The sequence below is a fragment of the Glandiceps talaboti genome, chromosome 8 (genome assembly GCF_964340395.1).
Source record: "Glandiceps talaboti chromosome 8, keGlaTala1.1, whole genome shotgun sequence".
Classification (NCBI taxonomy): Eukaryota; Metazoa; Hemichordata; class Enteropneusta; family Spengelidae; genus Glandiceps; species Glandiceps talaboti.
In genome coordinates, this window is record NC_135556.1 from 4,961,329 (window position 1) to 4,988,604 (window position 27,276).

The 27,276-nt window shown below is 34.5% G+C and overlaps 1 protein-coding gene across 1 annotated transcript; it reads left to right on the forward strand.

Moving 5' to 3' along the window:
* Positions 1-84: 84 nt before the first annotated feature.
* On the forward strand, positions 85-27,276 carry LOC144438991 (sodium-coupled monocarboxylate transporter 1-like). The gene is made up of 16 exons (XM_078128226.1): positions 85-280; positions 8,277-8,496; positions 8,898-9,015; positions 10,074-10,141; positions 11,195-11,349; positions 12,128-12,265; positions 12,868-12,953; positions 14,079-14,141; positions 14,730-14,798; positions 15,779-15,843; positions 16,085-16,173; positions 17,159-17,301; positions 17,615-17,768; positions 18,389-18,491; positions 23,980-24,119; positions 26,467-27,276. Exons 1-16 carry the CDS (start codon positions 144-146, stop codon positions 26,621-26,623), a joined length of 1,905 nt encoding a protein of 634 aa, XP_077984352.1. The 5' UTR covers positions 85-143; the 3' UTR covers positions 26,624-27,276.

A 27,276-nucleotide genomic window follows, 5' to 3' on the forward strand; every position in this document is an offset into this window, starting at 1 on the left:
ATAAGGAATCGCTGACATCAGCGGTTACGAATTCGAGTCTCAATCTGAGCTTTGCTCAATTTTCACACGTGGATCAGACGATAAATCGTCACAGTTCAGGCACACACTCCACACTACAACTCGTGGTACAAGAGGGCGACGAGATGGCATCTACGGGACAAAGTGATGTCCATAGCTTCAGTGCACTTGACTATGTTATCTTTTCATCAATGTTAGCGATATCCGCTGCGACTGGTATATACCATGCCTTCGCAAAAGGAGGTCAGAGAACAACAAGCCAGTAAGTAAATTACATTACAAGTAATACAACGTAGTATTACATTTACAACATTGTTTGCACGGCCATCCATGTAGTGTTTCATGATTTATCGTGTAATCACGGCACAGTCCGAATGTCCCCAACGTGGACTTTGATCGTAGTATTACGCACCATAACACGGTGCACCAAACTGTGGTGCTAGTATAGTAGTATATATTAGAACGTAAAAACGTTACACACGTTGGGCCCGATGATCTGTGTCGACCACTTCCCGGTGTTCCCCACCCCCTATTAGTAAATACATCTACAAGTGCAATAGTACGACTTTGACTGACCATGACGAATACACCAAAATAGTGTTTTCGTGTACAACACACGAAGTACACTCACGGCTTGAAATAGATCTAAAACAAAGCAATCAGAACGACGTTTTGTTGAGTAGTAAAATTTTACTCTTGCTGATGTAAGCGGTTTAATTGTGTGTGATTCAATGCGTCATGTTTGAGCAAGCAACTATCGGGTAAAAGGTCACGAACCCGACGGAACCAGGTTATTTCATTTTTTTCTCCGTTTGAACCAATCACAGGTAGATTTCGAATGATGGCCTTACACTTACAACTTATTCGTACCGCCATGAACTAATGAACCAGAAATCCTGTTTACAAAGATGGTGCATTACATGGACGAAATATGATAACATTTATTCTAATTGCCCAGTATTTTATATCATGTAAAGCTAAATTTAGATGTTATTATATATATTTGTAACAATTTGAGTTATTAGTAATATTACTGTAACAATTTGTAACATGTGAGATGTAATTTGTAAACAAACGAGCGCTTTCCCAAGGAAATTTTGATTGAAAAAGGCCTTGTCTAGATAATTCTTGATAAAAATGCTAGTATATTGAACAAATATTTGATCCATATAATTAATGTAGATTATACAAAAACAATATGAAATATAACAATACAATGTAATTATGCTACCAGTGAACTGTCTGCAGATTGCCATAGTTATGATGTTCTAGCTGTCTGTGTGAAAAAAACAAGCAATTTTAAATTTGTGAATCGAAAGTCTTGCTTGCACTTTCCTAAATTATGAATGCTTTACTGATAATGTACTGCACTGCTATGTTATAAAGCCTGAGTGACAGTGGAATTTGTGTACATGTTCACTGGCAAGTACTGGTTGTACTGTGTATCTCATAATTTTCAGCTCAGGGGTTTTTGGTATTGATATTTTTGTATCCATACTAGATGATAATATATATGATATTACAGATATGTGTATAATGTTGTACCATGTCTTCACCAGTTGTATCTCTAGACAATTCTTTGTGCTCCTTATTTTTCTCTCCTCAAATTTTCGTAAAAGTAATTTAATGAAGTAAAACAATTTACGTCATCTGATCTTTTTATTAGCGAAGAATATACTGCGTCAACCTACATGAAAAGAAAGGTTCAATCCTTTAGCCAGTGACATTCTCCAAAAGAAGTGGACTTTTATTTAATATTCATGTGCATTTTTGTGTTATCAGTAATCTAGGATTAAGAGATTATTATCAGCTCCTTATACTCACAAGATAAAGTTCAATGCCATATACCCCTAATTATTCAGAAGATATCACAGTTGCTATGGAAATGCAAGTCTCCTGCATCTTACCTCAGACCACTAGGTTTTACCTTCTAGTAAATGTCATTCTACAGAGCAAGTTTTTGCAGATTTTCATCAGCGTGTAACAGACAGTCTGTGAGTGATTCATGGATGAAAGGAAGTATGGAGCTGTGATGACGCTTCCTTGTCAAGGATGTCATGATTTCCATACACAAAAATGTAGTATTTAAACCATTTATGTGCCTTATATTGCAGTAGCTAACAAATCAACCACACATTACAGTTCAATTCTGATAACTGGCTTTTTAATTGTATAAAGTATAACAAGCTTGTAAGCAGTGTTTTGCCTGTTCCATTGACGATAGATTTTGTCAAAGTGGATGTTTGTATTTTCTACTGCTATTATTAAGCATTGAAAAAAGCATTACTCACTGAATACATTTGGTGCTATAAGAATTGAATGATGATAACATGTACCAATAAATGAATATACAAGGGCACTAACAATATGATTGATTTGTACAAAGTCTAATAGGATATACAGACAATAGACTAGTGTAATATACTAATAGGTATGGCTGCAAACATTTCTCATATAGTCTGGCCATAAAATTAAAAACAGAATTGAGAGTTGGAATATTTAGTTTTCACTTTAGATATATAATATTATGTATATACAAGAAGGGTTGCCATGTTTTTGTTTAGGTTGTGGAAACCCTAACAGAAGTGTCTAAATTTAGTTGCATAGAGCTTCCCATAAAATCATATTTTTTTAGGAACTCCAATAACTATAGTATTGGCAAACGTACTGTGTGCAGAAAAAATGTTGGAAATGTGTTTTACCATAAAAGCAATAAACTGAGCACTGCTAGCTAGGTAAAAACCTAATGCTGATAGTCATGTACAATATCACTTGTAATTAATGTGATCAATCAATTGTGAGGGGGGTGGGGGTGGGTGGGTGGGTGCGGGGGTGTTGTGGTGGTGGAGATACTGGTTGAAAATCAAAGTGGCTAGATTTGCCTAAAACTTTCAACATGTGTGAGCTTGTTTCCTGTTCACTTGACATTGATATTAAAATCTGGTCATTTGCCATCTTGTTTTCAAAGTAATCATTGATCATTTGATCTTACAGTTGTAAAAAATGAAGAAAAAAAAAGGTTAAAATGCAATGAAGGATAGAAATATCTTTATTATTATGTTGTTTTAACAAAACATGTACTACTACACCTTGTACCGATACAATAAGAGAATGAATATTTAATAAAATTTGAATTGTTCCCAAACACAGTTGTCATAATCTCTATTTGCATGTCCATGTAATAAACCATGGATAACAACAATTTCCGGTAACAGCTGATACCTAAAGTCTCTGAATCACCCATTTTCAGTTTTATAACAGACAATGTATACTAATGCACACATAGGCTGATGGAACACAAAAGGTTTTTTAATGCTCCTTTTTCCATTGTTGTTATTTTCCGGAAATGTTTTTGAGTTGATTTCCTGGATTTTTGTGTAAACTGATGAACAGGATTGTATGGTGTCATGCGTCATTGTGTGGAAAGGACATGATGGAAAAGACATCCCAAAAATTATACAAGAGTAAAATCCAAAACAACATAATACAGTCCTAGTTTAGTTGCCATGGTAACTATAAATTGAGTGAGGTTTTCTTGTGACTCTTTGTGGTCTCTTGTTTGCAAGAAACTGGTCAATATGTTACAATTTTACAAGATTTATTCAATTTGTCTTGGGTGTTTACTGAGTTGATGCAGACTGATGACCCTCAGGAATATTTCACACAGATTAGAAATGGGGGATTTCCAAATAAAGGGAACTAAGCTTTCCTGTTGGTGTTAATCCCTTTTATAAATAATCTAATAAATTAGTTATTTTCTATGTTAAATTTTAAGTCAACACTAACCAGTGGTAATCCTGTAGGTAAACACTTTATTGCAAAAAAAGTAAGTGGTCAGTGCATTAAATGGAAAACAGCATGGCAGTAAATGAAGGTATTGTGTTTTCATAAACTTTGGCTTCTGGAGAATCTGAATCATTTCATGATTTCACATCACATAAATTCACGCGATTACCAAGAATCACCTAATTGAAACTTTTGTTCTAGCCATAGGAACACTTTTGCATCACAGGACTTAGCAGACATGAATATGTATTAGATGGACATTGCATATTCATGACTCCTAATTATTTATTACCATCAAGTTTAGATGAATAGTTGGTGGATTTTCTTGTCATGTAGTCAGCAGACATGCATTATACAAGAACACAAATATGATGATTGCTTTATTTGAAGGTAGTAACACACTCAGAAGTTAGAACGCCAATGTACTTCAATAATTTCAATTTATAAAAAGAACATCTAGGTATTCTTAACAGTTGACACACCCTTTGAATTACACACATGGGTATTACAGAGCACCTGGAGACCCTAGGGAAGAATGAATCATATAAAATGGCCTTGAATTCTTGATCTGCAATAGCTTTTTACCTTATGCTAGAGAGTCAGAATAGAACAAGAAGGGCGACTTATTCTCAATATCTTCAATAGCTTTTTATTTTTATGCTAGAGGGTCAGAATGCAACCAGAAGATCAACTTACAGAATTAATGCAGTATTCTCACCATGTCTATTGTAATGTATGATAATGTAGCATGCAGAGCAAAAGTCATGAAATTGTTTAATAAATAATTTTTATTTCTAAGCGTATGATGTATCAAGGGACCAAAGTTTTTATTTTAAATAACAAATTAGTTGAGTTTCATTATGGATCTATGTCATTAAGTATTATTTATCAATATGATAGTCAAATATAGTTTACTTTGGAATGGTGAATAAAACTGGAAAGTTATTACATGACTTCACATCACACAAGTTTTGCTTAATTTCCCATTACCATTGTAAAGCAATTATATTTCAATATTTTATTGATTCTTGGATTCATGAACAATATAATTATATTATACCATACATGAGCCATTTTAATAGAACAAGAAAAAATATGGAATATATACTGTAGTCATTCTACATTATGACAACGTGTGTCCATGTTACCACAATATACACATCTACATCCACTGGTTTTGGTGTTTTCGAAATACGAGTCAAAACGTTAAAATTTACCATTACTTTTCCTGATTTTTCTTTGATATTACTGGCGCTGGTATAATTAAGTTATTCTCTAATATTTTTCTACATTCAGCCAGAAAATACTAGTGACCTAAGGGTTGTCACTACGAGTCCCTAAACCCATGGCTGAACGAAGAAAAATGTTGGGGAATAACATCTAAATATCCATATGCAAATGAATGCAAGATTGTTCAATGTGTATATTTATAAAAGTTTATAAACATAGGTTATGAAAGAACCCCATGACATGTGAGCACTCCAGGTATATTTGCATTCATCTTGCAGTGTTTTCTGTCTCACTTTGCACTCACTTCACTCATGAGAGTGCAGCCACAAAGGACACCACAAGTACGCATGCAAATACACCGCAGTGTGTAACAGAAGCACTTTAATGTGTCATGGATTTCTGTTAAATATGTATTATTGATATTAAAGTGAATTTATAAGTGGTTGTCACTCACTTGTGGTTTTGATTTCAATCACTTATTTTTATTGCAAATCTCTACCAATACACCAGTGATATTTAAAATATTTCTTGTAAATTAATGTCCAATGATAAAATTGATACAACTGCTACAGAATTCATAGTGATTGTATCGAAAACTGATGTGTTTTAAAATATTTCCATAATATTACCTGTCACTCATAAAATCAAATATACAATGTCATTACAGGTCGTTGACCTTTCAGAATCAATATTCCTAAATGATGATAAAACTAAAAATCAGTTATCAGAGTAATTTAAGAGTCTTCCTCTTTTATATGATGCAAACCAAAGTGACATTGAACTGTTTGACTCAGCCTTCAGTTTTATACAGTGTCTCAGTAGAATACATATTATTACACCTAGAGGAAATGTGAGTCATCGTTTGGCTAATTTCAATGCCAACAGCAATACTAACACTCCAAAGAAAATCTATTAAATTCAAATCCTGGCGACATGTAAGCTTATTCAGGTTGCATATATGTTTGAGTTGTGCCGACTTGTGTATATTACTGTACACAGCACTCATCATGTACATGTTTATTACATCTGTACGTCTATCTTGCATGGATTGATGGCAGTGAGTTCTGTGTAACTTTAGGCTGGTCTGTAAGATACTACATTCATGCCACACTATTAGATAGCACTCAAAGCTTGATACAAAAATGTAAGGGTTGAACAACACAATGTGTCTTTATATTAATACATGTTACAGTTTAGACTTGAGCATATTTCATAGCATTTGAACATTTATATTATCTCGTTTGGATGGGGTAATGCTGTAATATAACGTACCCCACGTTTTTCAAGTACATTTTAAACAACAATATTGGATTACAGTTATATTTAAGTGAGAAGAATAGTTTTCTAGCAGAGAGCTATAAAAAAAAAGTCGGTCCTGAATGAACATGCGATCCTATTCATACCTTATACCTTAATGGAGCCACTGATACAATGTCAGTTATCTGAGATGTGTGGCACCACTGATACAATGTCAGATATCCAAGATGTACGGCACCACTGATTGAATGGAAGATCATGGGATTAAAAAAGTAGAATTGAATTGACTCCAGAAATTAAAGTGAAATTTCAAAAAATGTTTTTTGATTACTTTATTTTAATATAAACTGTGATATTTGTATCAAAATATATTTTCTACAAGTTTAATTAATATATCTTGTGAGGTTACACTCTCTATGAAATTGTATCTAGATATTTATGATTGAGATGATTTGAAAGCTGCCTTTATGAGAGTATTATATAATGCCAAAATCAATGCAATCACAATACTGCACTTGAATAGGTATAGTTGTACACTCTCCAGATTTAGTGATAACTGATATGATATACAATAACAATAAACATAAGTAATTGCTTCAATCAATACAGAAATTACATAATTTTTATGATAAATGTATTGTTCAGTGTGCTCATTCTATAATTTTTATTTGTACCTATTGTACAACAAGTACATGTTAAAAAAATAAAGTGATAAAGTTGATGGCGCCTCCACAAAAAAAGAAAACATTGTGTAAATTTAATTAACAAATATCAAGGTAAGCTCCATACCTCTACAGCTGTGTAAAAATAGTCATCACATTCAACTGTAGAAACAAGACCCTTATCTCACTCAACTAACAAAGAAAATGATGGGTGAATAATGTCAAAATAAGATAAAATGAGGGTTATAGTGTAAGGAAGATTAATTACAATGCTTAGTGTGGTAAACATACAATAACAAGGATAAAATGAAGACAATGTGCAGATTTAAAAACCTAAAAAACACAAAATATTTACAAACAAATGATAAAATTACACACAGCAAATAAAAGCAAGATATTTGAATACAATATACAGGCCAGTGACATTTATTCAATTTGCGTACTTGAAATTGGCATAAAAAGTCTTTGCTTGTAGTATGAAAGATTTCAATAACAATAAGTACCAGTGGTCGTAGCCTTGGTCTATCACTTCTGTCTATTCTTCTGTCATGACATTCTTGTCCTAGTAGTAACACATTGGAAATGTATCACATGACATAAAATTAGTGTTTAAATACAAGTAGTGATTTTGGTCCTATGTAGTTTTTATCTGCCAATCTTGAGAGTATTTTGATGACATAAAATGTAGTCATTGTCAACACTCTGAACAATTACAAATGATAAATTCCCATGCAATGTTTATGCATAGACAGTAGAGGGGGTCTCCCCCTCTACTGTCTATGGTTTTATATGGTACAACATCTTGTAATCTTAACACTCCAAATTTTGTGCAAATGAATAAACTGCATAAATCACCGTAGACTGAGAGTTTGTCATTGTGTATATACTCCTGTACGGTGAAAAAAGTTTTATGATACATTTTGTACATGTAACATGGCCTCAGAAAATAGGGTAGGATTTTATTTTGTTTTATGATATTTTAATTGTTTCAACCCCAAAACAAATGAAATGATGGTCAGAATACTTCTTCTGTGATAGTTTGATGAATTATGGATAGGCATCACTGGGGGAAAGAACACAGATGTGCATGAAGGGCAAGAAGACAAAATTTCATTATCATATCTTTTTGTTTTAAATGTTTCAAAAATGTTAAGGGCTGGCAGCTTAAACTAGGATCGGTCGGGTTATTGGAAACATACATTTTTTTTATTTTATTTTGTATAACCATAAATGAGTAATTACAGAAGTATACACATAACAATGAATCAGCCAGTCTAGATTACTAGTCTAATAGACTGAAATTTCTTATTTTCAACATTTTAGGTTTCTGGTAGCTGACCGAAGTATGAATGGCATACCTATAGCAATGTCATTAGTGGTATCATTTCTGTCTCCTATAACCATCCTTGGAATGCCAGCAGAAACCTTCTCCAATGGAGCTCAGTATTCCTTGTATGTACTCTGTTTACTGTGGGTCTTTCCAGCAGTCTCTCTCATCCTGGTGCCAGTTTTCCATGGATTGAAGTTAACAAGTGCATATGAGGTGAGTTTTAGGTACTTTATTGGAGGTTATGTGATTGTGTCTGGCTAGTTAAAAATTGAAACATTTCTAATAAAAGTATGCGTGTCCATTCCTTGCTGGATCTCAGACATTTTTTTGTCTGTCTCACAGCATGTGTTAACCAAACCACACAGTGGGGGAAAGTGTCACCATTCCAATATTAACATAAATTGTATGTCAGTTTTCTAGGCCATTGAATTTGTACTAAATTCCATAATGTCATTTATTAAAACATGGTTTGAGGTACTGTGCACTTGAATCTCTGCTACTCTTCAAATCTGTCCAGACTTCAGTAAACTGTAGCAAACCAATATAGTATCTCTTTATCAAAGTCCACATCTTTTGACTGTCAATTCATTTCAAATTCTGTTTTGTTCTTACAGTACATGAGTTTACGGTTCCACTTCAGTCTTCGAATGATTTCCTCATTCATATTTATAATCCAGACTTCATTTTATATGGCAGTAACTCTGATTGGTCCAGCTCTCGCTATTGAAGCAGGTGAGTCATGCAGTACATTTTATCATATACCCGGTGTTATATCCATATCACCTCCATTGTAATTCAGTGGGTGACAGTGCCCTTACATTCATGTAACTAATAATTGGCACACTTTGCCCAAATAAGGTTAGTTACATGAATTGTTTTAACCATTATTTGCTCCAAAAATAAGCAAAATAAATGGATTTTAACATTCCATAGGGTATATCATAACTAGATATGGGTTTTATGGCCCTCCATAGTAAGGCTAATGTCTGGTCCTAATGACATACAACCTTGGTCTGCAAAACCCATGTCTGGTGTGTACAGATTATTACCATTTAAATTGCCATGGACTGTATGACGAGATGACTTCCAAAATCCAGCAAGTTGCTCTCAGAGGACTAAACTCCCCAAAACATTATGTCGTAAATTTCATTAATAATAAATTATATGTAATTTATTTATCCAAATCAAATGCAGAAATTGAGATGTGAATGAATGAATGAATGAATGAATGAAATTTATTTCACCAGATAACAAAAATAAGTTACACTTTCAGAGAAACATATGATACAAATATACCAAATGAATATAAAAAAAGTACATAATTGTTATCTGATGTGGACCATGGGAACTAGTCTTGTTGATGGCATGTACAATGTTCTACATGTCAAGCAAACACTTGTTCTTCATCCTTGTGTAAAAACAGAAGAAAACCAGTGTCCCCATGGAAAAACAGATTTTGCAGTCAAGTTACGCTGAGCATTGTTCTTCCTACATAGACATGTTATTGAACCCAGTTGGCTGTGAGTGGGGTTGAACCCAGACTGCAGTGGTATAAAGAGGCCACCAACAACCCATACAGCAAATCAAAACAAAATAATGATAACCAGTCTCGAACTAATTCAGATATAGCTGCAGGAAAATATTGGAAAAGAACATAAAAGGTTTTTATTTTGTGAAAATACCAGTTCCAAAAAAAATTATTGTTTAAGATGTGAAGGTTTTTTGTCAAAGTTTTCAAGGTATCTAAACAAACTTTTGCAAATATTAATCTCCACTTTTCTCTATTTCAGTGCTTGGTTTTGAAGTGTGGAAAACTGTGTTAATAACTGGTGTTATTTGTACTTTCTACACAACTATTGTAAGTATTTGTATGAATTTGTAGTTCCCACAGTACATCATTATTGACTCAGTTCATAATTATCAATTTGTCAAGCATGAACACATATTAATAAATGTTTGACCAAAAATGTTCATCAGCTTGGAAGATAAAAATGACTTGCATGTTTAAAATTGTTCAAGCAGGCCAGTGTTGGAAATCACTGTATATAAAAACCATCCTGATAATATCGTAAATGAGTTCACAATTGATAGAAAGAAGGAAGTACAAAAAAGATAGAGGTACCTGTAAAGTTAATGTTTGAATTGTTGGCTATTGTGTGCTTGTTATGACCTTCCTGTCTGTGTCAAGCTCTGTGAACAACTGCATATTTTACAACGCTAATCTAAACAAATTTATGGGGAGTTCTGTTTAAGTGTTAGAAAACTATTGATTATATTTTTTTGATGGTACGTTTTACGTGTGTAATTTGTACACACTAGCTTCAACTGAAGGTGAAATATCAGTTACAGACAGTGGTACATTAATTACAAAAGTTTGGCGATTAGAGTGGCCTAGGTTTCTCCTCCTACCACCTTAAAAATGATAGGTCAGTCAGTAGGTTAAAGATAAATTAAAAGAGAATAAAAGTTGTCTTTGTACATGTTGGTGATACTTTCAATTCATAATTGTACGTTAATAGTGTGAATGACTTACGATAGTTCAAGTCAGTAGGAAAGTGAACCATTTGTTTTACTAAAGTTCCCAAATTTCAGCAATAAACAATAATTTTTGCTTAGATATATGCCTGTTGAGTTGCCAACATATAATCAGTGACATTGTGATTTTTGTCTTTAGTGTCAGTGTCTATTTAAAAAAAAATGATTTCATCAGATTTAAGAAACATAGTGACAGTCGGGTCATAAGAAACCCAGAATTAAGTATGGCTGCCCTTACTATTGTTATGTTTTAATGTGATCAATCACAAAATCCCCAATATTAGTTTTCACTTTTTTTCCAAAAAAGACAAATTAACTCCATATTTTAGGAAACAAACACAAATTCAATACCTCAATATGTGTGATTTCTCTACAGGGAGGCATGAGAGCTGTTATTTGGACCGATGTCTTCCAGTTTTTTGTCATTGTTGGATCTTTTGTTGCCATCATTATTCTAGGTGTTATTAAAGCTGGAGGAATAGGACATGTCTGGGAATTTAACAAGGAAAATGATAGACTTAACTTTAATGAGTAAGTATAAAAAAATGATGTGAACACAGTACCAAAGTGTACACTGTGAATGTATTTATTTTGGCACTCATATATTTCAGGTAAAGTACAATTTTTCACACTTTTGCTCTACTTCACTTTGGCAGATAAAACCCTTTGACCATAGTATATTACATTAATGTATTGATTCATAACTTATTGAATATTGTCTTATTTAGAATTTACCAGGCCAAGTATTTCCATTTCAATGTTGATCTATTTTGCTACAGATAAGATTTCAACTATCTAAGTTAAATTACATTCATAGAATGTCCACAAACTTGCCCCTGTTAGTGATACATAGTTGACTGTTTTCCTCCATCCTGGACTTCTCTAGTCAACCTTATGTTCCCATTCCCATCCGTACCCTAGATTTGTCTATCCCACCAGTATTGGTCCTTACACACTGGTCTTACAATGTGTAGTCATTTCTTGGTTTTTGAAAATAATTTGGTACAAGTTAGAAGACTTCAATGTTTATAAAACTATAGTTTCAGAAAATCTGTTGCTAAAAATAAGTTTATCAATGTGACAATCTATGTGACTGTGGTACACTTGCATATAGTGAATAAGTGTAGTGATATCACAGATCCAGTAAGTAAACAGGCTAAACGTAATCAGACTTTCCCCTCTCAGTTCTGTCTAGAAGAGTTCTCAAGAAGAAAGTAGTTCTACATGTTCCAATGTATATATATCATGACTGCTATATAACCTGTTATGAATTGTCATACTCATATTATGTTTTATGATGTAATTTCAGGACACCATTTGGTATTACAACTCGTCTATCTGCCATAGGTTTGATCCTAGGTGGTGGTATGAATACATTCCCTCTCTATATCAGCCAAACAGCTGTCCAGCGATACGCTGCATCCAAATCACTGCGTCAAGCACAGGTGTAAGTTATATTCTGTCTTCACTTTTCACAAATGGACATTGCTAATAAAATCATAACAAAAGTACAGATTATTGTCGGTAGTGTAATACTGAATAAAAATCTGTATGTGTCTGTGTCTGTCTGTCTGTCTGTATGTATGTATGTATGTATGTATGTATGTATGTATGTATGTATGTATGTATGTGTGTATGTATGTATGTATGTATGTATGTATGTATGTATGTATGTATGTATCTGTCAGTACATGTTGCATGTGTATGTGTTAGCACAACTGTATGTATGCATACATATCCATGTCTCTATGTTTGTCTCAGTGCATACATGTATATCTGGATATACCGGGTAAGTGTGCACAAATGTATGTGTATCTATCTGCCTGCACATGTGTGCATGTATATGTGTGTGTGCAGTAGGTGTTGATTAATGTTTTTCACATTTCGTTGGATTTCAAATTCAATGCCGTCAGTCTGAATTTACTTCAGTCATATTCTAACCATAACGTGACTTTCAAATACAAAGAAAGATAGTAAAACATTTTATGATGAAATGTTTGTGGATTTTTATTTATATTTATATATATTTATTTTTATTTTGTCTTTCAGAGCTGTCTTCTTAAATATGCCATTCCAACTGATTATGTTACCAATGGTTTACTTCACTGGTCTTGTACTCTATGCATTCTATAACAGTGAGTATTTGATGTATAACCCTTAGAATATGATAACCCTATCACATGTAAGTGTCAGTTTGGTGTACTCTAGGAATTTACTAACAAGTGCTTGTGGTGTGCTCTACAGCCATACTTTCTTAAGTGGTCCCCATGCACCCCAAGAATTGAATTGAATTGACCTGAATGATATTTGTTGCGTGAAAGAAAAAATAACGTCAGAAAAATAAATATATCGAAATGGAAAATTGTAATCAGTTAAGAGGAGTCAGTTAATAGCGTCTGACCCCAAGAAACAATAAATAAATAATGGATAGAAATTGTATATTTGATAACACTATCACCAATATCTGGAAGCAAAAAGGAATTTTGAAATGCTATATTTTGTTCTTTAATGTACACATTATAAAATGGCAAAATTTTAGAACCATTAGCAAAAAACAGCCAGAGCTGGGCTCAAAAAGTTAAGTTACAATGTGTTGTATGGTAAATAGGCCTGGGGGCCATAGACTGGAAAATACAGTCATTTGGTAGTGGACTTTGTGGAATACTGCTAAAATACAGTCATTTGGTAGTGGACTTTGTGGAATACTGCTAAAATACAGTCATTTGGTAGTGGACTTTGTGGAATACTGCTAAAATACAGTCATTTGGTAGTGGACTTTGTGGAATACTGCTAAAATACAGTCATTTGGTAGTGGACTTTGTGGAATACTGCTAAAATACAGTCATTTGGTAGTGGACTTTGTGGAATACTGCTAAAATACAGTCATTTGGTAGTGGACTTTGTGGAATACTGCTAAAATACAGTCATTTGGTAGTGGACTTTGTGGAGTACTGCTAAAATACAGGTTGTATTTTAGAGTCTACCAGGACTATCACAGTCGTAATAATTAATGTACACACTAGCTTGGAATTCAAAGAATTCAGTTAATAAAGACTGATTTGTAAGCATGACACAGATTTCATTTATGTATGTCTTTCAAAATGTTTTGCTGTCACTCCATGAGATTTGCAGTTAATTCTGTTCAAGATAGACTTGTAACATTTGTGAAGCAATTCACCATTGGTCTAATTAGTCTTACTTCTATCGAGGACTGATGATGATGTTCATTTATGTAATGTATACTTGTGTTTTTCTTACAGACTACCTCACTCCATTGATGCCACCTCTGAACTATACAATGTCAAATTATACATACAATACAAGTAAGTTAAGCTGTCTTCTATTTTGAAAAGAAGGGTTTATACCTGAGTTGCAAAATACTAATTGATGTAGTACAGCAAAGGACTAATTGATCTTAGCACTGGACATTAAAGGGCATTTCAAAAACTTGTTAGGTTTTATTAGTAGAATCATGATAGTTGAATGGTTAGAGTGGTTGGTTAAGGTCTGCAAGTAGGAAGTTATGGTCTGCAAGTGGCCAGTTAGGGTTTGCATGAAGCCAGTTAGGGTATGCATGAAGCCAGTTAGGGTCTACAAGTAGCCAGTTAGAGTCTGCAATTGAGTGGTTCAAACCTCACCACTGCCATTTGTTTCTGAATTGCTTTGGGCAAGATTTGAATCACATTTTCAATGCCACATGTTTTGATGTCCTTTGGTGACACTTGCTTTGGTAGGAGCACTGTAATAGGGTTAAAACATTAGTATTATCACAATGTGTTTGGTTCTTGCAAATAAAACACTTCAAAACATTCCATTGTTTTTCCAAATCCATTGTTTTCCACCCCAGTACCACAATAGTGTGGTATTTCCAAATCACATGTTATCACTAATGTTGTTTTTGTCTATTTCAGATTTCAGCACTGCTATTCCATATATTGGAGCATCACAGTCAGTTACTAATTTAACCATGTTTAGTGGCAGTAAGTCAAATATTACATTAACTTTTCCAATTTGAATTAAAGTTGGTAAATCATAATGACAGTGGTTTTTGTACAAACCAAACCAAAATATATTATTTCATTACTTTCAGTTCCTGTAGGCCAGAAAAGTTGTGAAATTTCAAACCCTTCCTTTTCAGGCCTTGAAAATGGAAATCTTTTACAACTGTACAGGCTATTATATGCCATCATTTTGGTAGACAAAACCAAAATAGGATGTGGTTTTTTTTTTGCAATCCACACTTCAGCCCTATATGTTTACAATGCCAAGTGATAGCTATAAGTTCACACTTCAACCCCCAATGTTTACAATGCCAAGTGATAGCTATAAGTTCACACTTCAACCCCTATGCTTTACAATGCCAAGTGATAGCTATAAGTTCACACTTCAACCCCCAATGTTTACTGTGCCAAGTGATAGCTGTAAGTTCACACTTCAACCCCCTATGCTTTACAATGCCAAGTGATAGCTATAAGTTCACACTTCAACCCCCAATGTTTACTGTGCCAAGTGATAGCTATAAGTTCACACTTCAACCCCCAATGTTTACTGTGCCAAGTGATAGCTGTAAGTTCACACTTCAACCCCCTATGCTTTACAATGCCAAGTGATAGCTGTAAGTTCACACTTCAACCCCCCATGCTTTACAATGCCAAGTGACAGCTGTAAGTTCACACTTCAACCCCCCATGCTTTACAATGCCAAGTGACAGCTGTAAGTTCACTTTTGTGAATATGAAAGTGAAATAATGAATGGACTTGAGAATGAATGGACTTTGGAAATGAGAACAAAGAATATCTGACAAAAGAACAGACAAAACAATACAGTATCATTGATAACAGCTAGGCTATGAACTTGTACAGTTTGCTTTGAGCTTGTCACATTCAGTGGGTGATACTTCAACATGATTTGAATATAAACACATCACTTTAATCAACACTTTATTTTGATATTCTTCCAGATTACAGCTATGTAACATCTGATGTAGAGCCACGATATCAACCAGATTATACATCAGCTGATCAGGTATGTCTAAACATAGTCATGTAAGTCATTACGCTGATGGAAGAAAGATCTTTAAAACTTAAACAAATAATAATGTATATTTTGAAACTCGCTGAATAAAAAATATATATAACTACCAGTTAGAAAGTAGTAATATAGCAATCCTAAAGATATACAAAAGAAAATAGTATAAAAGTCAGGAATTTTGTTTGTGTTATGTTTTGACTTGAACACTGACCTTGTTTGTACCTCTCTTGATCAGATAATGGTATATTTTGTGAGTTCACAATTTGGGGTAATTCCTGGTATGCAGGGTCTCTTTGTGGCTTGTATATTTGCCGGTACTCTGAGGTAAGACACCATACAAAATAAATATGTTTGTAATGCACCATATTACAGTTATATGAGAGGTAAAAGATTTCATACTTTGGCCACTAGGAGTGCTGTTTGCAAGCTGATTTGGAGGCCAGAAGTTAGGGCCAGACTAATGAAGTATTGTTAGCATGATAAAGACAGCAGATCTGACATTATCACATCATTTTCTGTGTTATTCCCCTTGTACTGTTTTAATTAGTGACTACCAGTAATCAAAACATGCCTAACCAATACTGTAATATTCTTGTAAGAACACACAGTTCTTTTATACATCTTTGTTCATGGCTTCACGCATTGCATATAACCAATGGCCATAACCAAATTTTAGCCTTCACTTTGCCACAGTCGTATTCCACAGTCGTGTCCTCAACAAATGTTTGGTTCCCACTTTAATAAGATCATTGCATGTGAGAGGGTCAGAATTTAATTAACCCCAGAATATGGTGTATTGCCTTTATGCATATAACATTACCTTCTTCACTGGCGAGGGAAATAGCTTTCCAATGGCCAAAGTAAGGGAAATAGCATTCCCAGTGGTCAAAGTGAGGGAAATAGCACTGGGGAAATAGCACTCCTAGCCAGCGCAGGAATTACCGATCAGAGCAGTGCATGCTGGGGAATACTTCACATCCAACATTGTAGGCTAAATGATTTAGGTATTTTCATGACAAGTTATCACTTCTCAATGTATCAATCCATCTAAACTACAACAAGAAGGCCTCGTAAGCCATGACTTGGAAGACATGTACTGTGTGACCCCAGTGCAGGGTAGTTGAAATGTAGTTTCCCTAGACTTTCAGCTGGGTGGTCTTGTAGAAGAGACTTGTCTATAGCCTATTAGTATTAGATTTCAAATATACAAGAACAATAAGATTAAGTAATCTTTGTACACAAAAGTACTATCCCTCTCCTCATCCCATCCCATACATGACTACAATTTTATTGAATGTTTATATTTCAGCACAATGTCATCTGGGTTAAATGCATTGATAGCTGTGAATTTAGAAGACATAGTAAGACCATGGAGGAAATGGTATGCCTGGATGACAAATGGAGACCTATATCAAAATGATTCGTGGGATACCACTTTATCCAAAATTTTAAGTAAGTATTTAGCAATCTTTCTGACAGGAGTAAATTTCACTGACAGGCAAGACTTTTTATAAGTTGAGTAATTTATCCATCAATGCGCCTTAAAATATCTGCAATGCTAGCCTGGCGTTGACATGGTATTGGCACCAATGCTAGCCTGGTGTTGACATGGTATTGGCACCAATGCTTGCTGATGATGTGTTAGTATGAGCCTGCTGTAGGCACAGAGTTAGCCCAATGTAGCTCATTGCTAACCCAGTCTGAAAGATATTCATGAGTTGCACTGTAGTAGTAACAAATGTCCTATTTGTCCCATTCATTGCAGCATGTGTGTATGGCTTAGTAACCATTGGTCTAGCCTTTGTGGCTCAATACATGGGACCCTTCATCGTTATCAGTAATACCATATTTGGAACATCAGGAGGTCCTCTATTGGGTGTTTTCTCACTTGGCATGTTTTGGAAACGTTCTAATTGGTGGTAAGCAAATATATTAAGAAGTGTTCAGATATTCAACATCAAAGGGTTTGTTTTTTTAATTTCCTCCATATAGACACAGTCACACACTGATATAAACACACACACACACACATACACACACACACACACACACATACACATACACATACACATACACATACACACACACACACATCCACTGTGTACACACACACACACATACACACACACATCCACTGTACACACTCACACTCAAACATACACATACATTTAGATATATGTACATACACTGGATAGCAATTTATTATGTGCTACCAGATTTTAAAATAATTTTTGAGTACCCAGGAAATCGGGCCCTCCTATTTAGTTGAAGAAAAAAACCCTATAAATCAATATATTAGTAAAACACCTGAGTGTGCAGTACAAAGTAAAGTTCTGGGGTACTGTACAGTTACAAGGTTCTTGAGGATAGATAGGTTGTTGGATTCTTTCTAAACAGGTCGACTAGTATTTTCATCATAATTCTAACGGTATATTACTGTGTAGACATTTATCTCATAACGTAAGTCTTAACAAATATGTTTTATCCTTGTTTTAAAATGTATTTATTCTGATGTGATGTTTTCTTATTCATGATGCAGTGGAGCACTAGTGGGTATGTTGGTTGGATTTGCATGTGGTTTATGGGTTGCTGTTGGCGCCATTCTTAACAGTGGCAATGACGATGCACTAGAAATTTACAAAGTAAGTTATACAAATTATGGTAAGGTGTGTCAAACTTTAATGCTATGATATTATTTGAATGTTTGGAAAAAAAATGAACGCTTTTGTAATATATTCAATGAAAAGTTAATGTCAATAAAAACATGCAGTAACAGTCGGAACGCAGGTCGCGGAGAACAATAGGAGCCTATTAAACTTCGCGGGGGGTCTACACGCATAAAAATTTGAATTTGCGCGTGACCCCGTATTATGGAATTTCTCACAAAATAATCAAAATGTATTACTTTTCACATGAATAAAGGGTATGATTCGATAAATTGTGAACTTATACATGTATTATTATATGATTTCGCATGTTTCATGCGGAGTGAAAATGATAATCCGACGACAAAGTACCGTGGTTGCCGACAGTGTTAACTCATTACGTATTCAGCATGATATTGTAATTGTTAAACTCTCGCGTCCAAAAACAAATTTCGTATTGACTTCATATCGGAAAGGCCCTCTTTCAAACCATGTACTTGTTTAGTAATGTCACTGTTTAGGACGAAAGTGTTAATCGATAGCAATTGGGGCTACGTAAATTCTGCTAAATATTCGACCTAAACGCGCGATATTTGACCTGAAAGCGCCCCCAACGATGACCTTTAGTGTTTGTTATGGTTCTCCCTGGGATCTTCAACAGTCGTTGCTTGTTCAGATATTCACTTCCTTTCTCTCTTTACATCATTGTGGGCGACTTTTATTACCATTTATTTATAGTTGCTCAATCTTCTCTTTTCATACCACAAATTTTATGGGCAATACTATTGAAATAGCACATACTATTTGATTTATTCAATATTACACTCCAATATGCACACAAGAATTACTAGGTAGGGGAAAATTGGGGTGATGTATATATGCACAAAATTATTTGTGTGCATGTTTATAATTTGAAGTTGGAATAGGATGGTGTATCTAAGAATTCTTTGTCAATATAATATACAAAATACACATTTTAAAAATATATAAACAACTTTATTAAATCCCATACATTTAGAAATTATGGTCATATATGTACACACCTCTTTACTTTGAATAGTGCTCCATAATGCAACGTTTTTGAAAAACATGCTTTAGTAAATATATACATATTTTAGGACATATTTATTTTCATTTCTTCTACTTCCATAGAACATAAAGTAACAGATTGCAAATAATATGGATTCAACATCTAAAGATTTCAGGAAAATGTCATATGCATTAATTTATGTGTTAGTTAAATCTCTCCCTTCTAAAAATTGAAGTGTCACTAAATCATTACCCTTTGAGTGGTATCACTCTTATTATTCATCTACAATTCAGGATGTCATAATATTTAAGAAACTACAAAATGTTATAACATGTAATTTTATCACAAACTCTTGCACAACAGCAACCACTACAAATCAAAATATGCACTTTCTAAGCAACTCTATTCCTTCCTTCATCAGAATTCCAATTGCTAATATACATATGATCTGCACTCACATTGCACTTATTCAGTTCCTCACCATCTCATACAAATATCATCATTATCTACCTCATCACTATCACATACACTTTCACAATCATATCTGGTCTATTAACAGTTTTCTGCATCTCTCCTGATAGTCTTTAGTCTTGTACATGTATTGTGTATACACCTGAACTGAATATAGCAAGACCCCTTGTTATTCATCTTTCAATTGCAACAATATAATTAATATTTTCTTCCTTAATTATCCCATACATGTACTAATTTTTGATTGTCAAAATTCCATCCGTAACTTGCCAATAGCTGCAGAGTAACAGTGTCTACCTGTGCCCATTTTACTTCATGAATATGAAAATAAATGTGTTGTTCTACGTTGGTACTGAGCTGGAATCAAGGAGTCTTGTCAATGTTAGTACACAGAAAAAACATTCTAACAATAAGGTTCTTTCCTGAAAAACATATACAGGTTAGCAGATCTTAAAATCCAGCTAAATGTATCTTCTTCAGTGTTTATATGATAGTTTTGTCAAGGTATACCAATATCCTAGGAATAGTATCACAGGATGGTTGATATGGCTCCACTAGGTGGTAGTTAAATCTGGGTGAGAAAATAGCTTCACATGGATAACTACAGCCACAACACCTAGCTAACCTACAATACAAGGCTAAGTACAGTAACTAATACCAGGCTGATTACATCCACACTACTAGGACAGTCAAAATCCCAGAATGATTCGGTGATTACAGAATGGGATTTCTTGTAGAGCTAGCAGCATTCAAAATGGAACTTCCATCAGTACAATCAGATCTGAAAGTACCATGTCTGCCCATTTCACGTCTCTTTTAGAAGTAGATATGTTGTTGATCAGCTAAATTACACCATGATGTGAGTTTTATGTCCATTCTCCTTCATAGCTGTCCCATGACATGTACTTCTTACATGATGGTAGAGTCAACATCTGCAGTATAGAAAAACCCACAATAAATGTCTCATCATGTTCACAATAATTCTTGGCCAAGTAAACTCAAAACAGTCACCTACACAAACATTATTTGTAAGATTTCATGGTCTAAGAGTTTTTCGGAGATGATAATCTACTGTCTAGTATTTAATAAGATATTTCATGACCTCTATTTCACAGATCAAGTTGTTTTATAAACACTACATTCAATCAAATTGTTTACTTGAATTTCTCAATTTTATAATGTCACACAAAAGTCATTTAACCCCCGAGACTTACAACTCAAAGTGGCTTCCAATAATATGCGGTACATTGGCAGTATCACTAGTTTAAACATACTACGAATACAGCAGAAAGTAATAACTATAATTTTAACATGTTGACATTGAACTACTAATTGATGTTTATAATTACATTTACAGTAAAGCAACATCTCAGACTCTGACACCTCATTAGGCCTAAAAAAATAATTGTTTGGTTCTGATTACCCGACCCTAAACTAAATTTTTTTTTTTACGTATTAGAGAAAAAAATAATAAAATCGCAAAACTGTGAAGTCTGATGAGAAATAGTGGGTGCGTAAACTGCCACCAACTTAAAAAGACATTCCAAAAATGCTCTTCCAATCTGTAATGGCTTTTCATCTGATAGGAATAAATAAACAACACAGACAATTTTGAAAACAATGGAAAACCTGAACTAGACACTCGCACAGAAAAAAAATATATAATAAAATAAAAATAAAATAAATACTACAAACTTTCTACATGAGACCTTAAATTGCAGGGAATAACACCATTTACAACTAAGACATATGTGATCTTTAGTTTATTTATTTTATATACATGTACTTCATGTCCCATAAGCCAGAGGGCTGGATGTGGCTCTCTCTGTAAACCGAAAACCTTATAATTTTACAAGTCCATACAGTATACCTTAACAAGTAACACAACAGTATTAAAATTGCATATTAAAATATATTTCATTTCATGGCATTAAATGCCATTCTCAAAAGTTTTACCTTGGGGAAACTAAAATTACAAGTGTTTCTTACATTGTTACTACCGGTACTGTACCTACCCTTAGCTACCCCTAAATCCGAATACCTCATACACGTAATGACAGTAAATCCAACACAGATATTAGGTGTATCACAATCATGGATTAATATTTTGGTAAAATAAAATGCTTGCTCTAAGTAGGAAATAACATTGAAAAAAAATGAAAAACAAAAACTAGATACGAAAAAGTATAATGATTGAAACTATTAATCACTCATAATAGATTCTTCTGTTTTAATACTGTAAATTAATTCCCATTTAAGTTTGAAAAATCATCGTAAATAAAGTTAATCAATATCAGTCAAGTGAGTAAATAAATTAAACCAGAGAATGTAGACAAGTTAAAATATAACAATACCTATTGTTCTCCATAGATGATCAACAGCAGTGTGTCATATCAGTCATAACCCTTTATAAAAACATCACTGATACCATGTGATACTATACTAAAGTTTGGGCCACACACTTTAATGAAGTGGCATGTTAGTAAATGTGAAATCGAATCATTTAACCATTATTCTAGGGAAAAAAAAAGAAAGATGGAGACATGTCAGATTTTACAACTATGTTGTTACCCCTGAGAGTCAACATCATTGTTACATAATCGCTAAATATGGAAATTAATCGATGATCGGAAATGGCGGGGAAATTACTGATAATGGATAATTTTAGCAGGAAATCATTCCAACACATGATACACAGTAACAATATTGTTGTGGTTAGCAAATGCCACTAAAATTTATAAATAGGAGAACTTGCATCACATTCGATGTGTGACGGTCTTGTTTATAGGCAGAAACAGCATAATTAAAAATATGATGAACAATATACAATTTCTCTAATGATTAAATTGAAAATTCGATAATCGAACGACTTCGTTTTACACTGTGCATCTCCACATGCCGGGTCATCTCACACTTTCAACACGGAATTTCCAAATCACTGTAAACCATTGGAAAGGTCGTGAACCAAAGCGAAATTTCACAAATTGCATAACAAACAACCCAAAAGTGTACCCGGATATATGGCATGTCATAGTTGTTTTTAGGACGCATTTGTTAACGCAAAATATCGACCCGATAATTACGGATTTGATTTGCGTAAATGGCGACAAAACTTTTCGTAGGATTGCATTCAAAACATCAAGATCGATCTAGATTTACAAAATATCTACATAACACCCATGAGAATTTATCGATGTAAAAATGTAGCAAGTACACAAACATGACAAATGCAGGATGTCTCAAATACGGACGGATGCTAAAGTGATAGTACTCACCGGTCTGACCCCGGTCCAGGCCATCTTGTGACTGTAGTAAACATGCGCGAAAAACCTGCGCAAGTGCATTTAACGGTCAAATCGCGTACCTGCGTTCCGACTGTAAAAATAGCTAATACCTTTAATGACTGGCAGCCATCTTTGGCTATGACCCCCAAAAGGGTTACAACATTAAACTTAAAGTTACAAGCTGGAATTGAAGAAGATGGTTGTCAGCCATCAAAATATTTGGCGTGTCTGATATTTTAGTTGATTAATGAAATTAACTTCTGGTGAGAGAATTCTACAGGGAATGAATTTTTATCACATTATATCAATGTATACTTGTATGCATGTAACCTTAGGTCTTTTGATTAACCAGTGCAAGATATTTGATAATGTGACAAGAAGTCTGTTAACACACCCTTGACTTTTCAACTTTTCAACCCATCACTGCAATCAGTATACATTGTTAGGGCTATTCACAATCAGCCGTCATATTGATAATTCAGATTTCATACACCTAAATACATACAGCCATCACCCAATTATAACTCAAGAAATGTACTCCTTGAGTTTCATTTCAACAATCGAACATTAGAACAATGAACACCCTTGTTTTACTATGTGTACATTAATACCATGTTTTTAACACTGTTCATGTTATAACTATGTGTAAGACATTACTTTGTGTATATTTTACATGGTGTATTTTATTTCTATCTGACAGCTCTCCTTTATGTGGTATTGTACATTTTCATGGTTAATCACAGTCATACTAGGAATCATTGTCAGTGAAATCTACAGATGTTTTAATCCAGACATCAGAGAACAACGAATCAACCCAAAACTTTTAGCAACGTTTTTGAGGTAAGAACTATGATCACCTATCCACACGCTCATCCTATACATATAGACACAGAAAACACATGTACACACAGGGCTCGAAATTCGTTTTTTTTCTTGGTAGCCCGGGTGGGCTACCATCTTTTAAATTTGGTAGCCTGAGAGCAATGACTGGTAGCCCATATGCATGCATTCCTAAATTAATGGTGTCTGTGTATATATGTAACTATATGATGTATTGATTTCGATGATTGTTTGAATAACTTAAGAGTCACGTTAACACGTTATTTGTGTGTATTTCATGCCATATTTGACATTGGGGACACAATTTTTTGCATGTATGTGTCTCTGGGGCCGTGTCATTTACAACGTACGGTTATCATTGCAATGAAGAAAAAACATGTAGTCGCAATTCGTAGTTGTAACTATTATCTAAATCTCTTGGTGCAGTGAGACCTGTAAAATTTGAATATGATTCAACGTATGGAAAACGTATAAACAGTTTCATAAGCCCCATGGCAATTTCCTGATGTGGAGACTACGTCTTGGGTAGTTTAGAAACTATGTGCTGTTATCATTATCTATTCACGTGATTGGTTACTTATTAACAGACGGGTTAGACAGGATTTGTATTAATACATGACGGCCATTACGGCAAAGCCCCTTCCATTCATGGGCGAAGAGATAATCAAACAGAGTCTAAGACCACATCATGCAGCAGACGGTCCATGCTGAAAACTTCACTAAGATAAATTCAAATCATCATGTCACCATTTCATTCTCACTAAAACTTCAACTTTCTTTTGAGCTTTGCTACTACTACTAGATCGAATACATTACGTGAATTTACCATTCACCACTGCATGCTCTCAGGGGTTGCGTGAGCGTGGTTTACACACGGAATGTTTTAGGCATCGTTCAAGAATAAACGAATCTGTAGGTGTATACCAAGTTAACAGTTCTCATCAGCATAAACTTTTATCAAACACCATTACAACTGTGTCTCTGTCAAGTTGAAAGTTAAAGCTGTCATTCATGTTATGGAATTTAGTTACTGCAGCAGTGCTGTACCGAGAGTGTACTGTACCCCGACTCCGAGAAGAACCGGAAGGGCCCGGGCCGGAGAGCAGATTTCCAGAGAGTGATAACCATGGGAAATTGAAAGTACAGAAAGATAACATTAAATCGCTATACAGAATATTGTTGCATATAAATGTTTTGTTGTGACATTTTGGAAGTACAAGCTGTGTATACGATGAACGGAAGAATGACGTGTACAGTGTACATGTATTTCGTGTACATTTGATATACATGTAGTGTGGATGCAAATTTGGAAAGACGCACTGATTTTGACGCTAATTTTGGCGAGAACACGTCCCACAGGACTGCGACCTCGGAGGCCCCCGGCCCGGGAAGGTGTCGGAGTCAGGGTGTCACAGTTTCATTCAAAACTTAGTAGCCCAATTGGGCTACCACTCACATAATTTGGTAGCCCAGAGACAGACATTGGTAGTCTGTGGACGCGGGGCTACCGCGAATTTCGAGCCCTGACACACATTGGCATGAGCACACATATGAGTGCCCACATGCATGCACACCCATGCATACATACATACATACGTACGTACGTATGACGTACGTACGTACGTATGTACATACATACATACATACACACATACACACACACACACACACACATACATACATACATACATACATACATACATACATACATACATACATACATGTAAACACACATATACACACATATACATACACACACGCATACATACATACATACATACACACACACAAAACACACACACGCACGCACACACACACACACGCGCGCGCGCGCATATACACCCACACACTACAAAAAGGCATATAAGGGGACAGCACCTGTACTTGGTATTTTAACCACCCAAGGTCAACTGAAATAAACTTTAATAACAACAAACAATTGTGTACTCCTAACGTGTCATTCCTTCTCCTTGTAAGTTTTTGAAGAATTTACATAAACCAAATTTGAAGAAACTAATATATACTCTTATTACTGAGTGAGTTTCACAGGCATTTAATGCTACAACAAAAGTTACATACCAACTAGAACAAAACACTGGAAAATAAATATACAAAGATGACAGGTAGAGGAGTGCTCTAAGGTGCAAAGTAGTGAAGCAAATTGATATAGAGTACATTGGAACTTAGTGGTAGATGGAGTAGGTACTTACATGCATGTGTTGCACTGTGAGATTGAATGATTTAAATAACCAATTCCCATGAACTACTCCATTAAGGTGAACCCCCCACCCACCCACACAATACCAAAAGCAACCATTCACCATGTTTGTTTTGTTTTTCATTGTAGATCAAAGGAACTTGAGGATTATGAAGAACCAGAATATGAAGGAGAAGGAGAAGAACTTTTTGATATGAAAGAAAGTCATTTTGGTAACAGTGATGTGACAGTTAAAAGCCTAGAGGAAGAATTGCAACAAAAGTGTCAAAAGGAATACTTGCTATAGTATAACATCAGCAATAATGTGTCAACATCTCTATTGGTTTTACTCTACTATGCCTCTAAATGGCTATAGTCAGTGGGCATCAGTCAGTGTAAACTTGAATATGGGTTTACTATATTGTCCATAGTGTGAAACATACAATTCAAAGGTATATTTATTGGGTCCATTTGGTGTTCTATTGTGACAGTCCCATGGTGTGAAACATACAATGCAAAGTAAATATGGGGTACATTTCATGTTGTATTGTCCCATCATGTGAAACATACAATTCAAAGTTGAGTTGTAGGTCTATTTGATGTTGTGTATTGTCCATTTTGTGAAACATACAATGCAAAGTTGAATTTATGGGTCCATTTTGTGTCCTATAAATCTATTGTCCATCATGTGAAACATACAATGCAAAGTTAATTGTAGGGTCCATTTCATGTTGCATTGTTCATGATGTGAAACATACAATGCAAATTGAATTATGGGGATCATTTGGTGTAGTACTGTCCATCTTGTGAAACATACATGCGAAGTAAATTGTGGGGTCCATTTGGTTTTCTATTGATTCAAAGATCAATTTATGATGCCATTTCGTGTTCTACAAATGTATTATCCCATTGTGTGAAAACATACAATGCAAATTAAATTGTGTGGTCTATGTAGTGTCA

Bases quoted from the DNA above. Each gene is read 5' to 3' on its own strand.
- LOC144438991 (XM_078128226.1), top strand. From the start codon at position 144: ATGGCATCTACGGGACAAAGTGATGTCCATAGCTTCAGTGCACTTGAC. The intron at 14,142-14,729 runs GTAAGTTAAGCT...TGTCTATTTCAG, and splicing joins AAATTATACATACAATACAA to ATTTCAGCACTGCTATTCCA. The intron at 17,769-18,388 runs GTAAGCAAATAT...TTCATGATGCAG, and splicing joins TGGAAACGTTCTAATTGGTG to TGGAGCACTAGTGGGTATGT.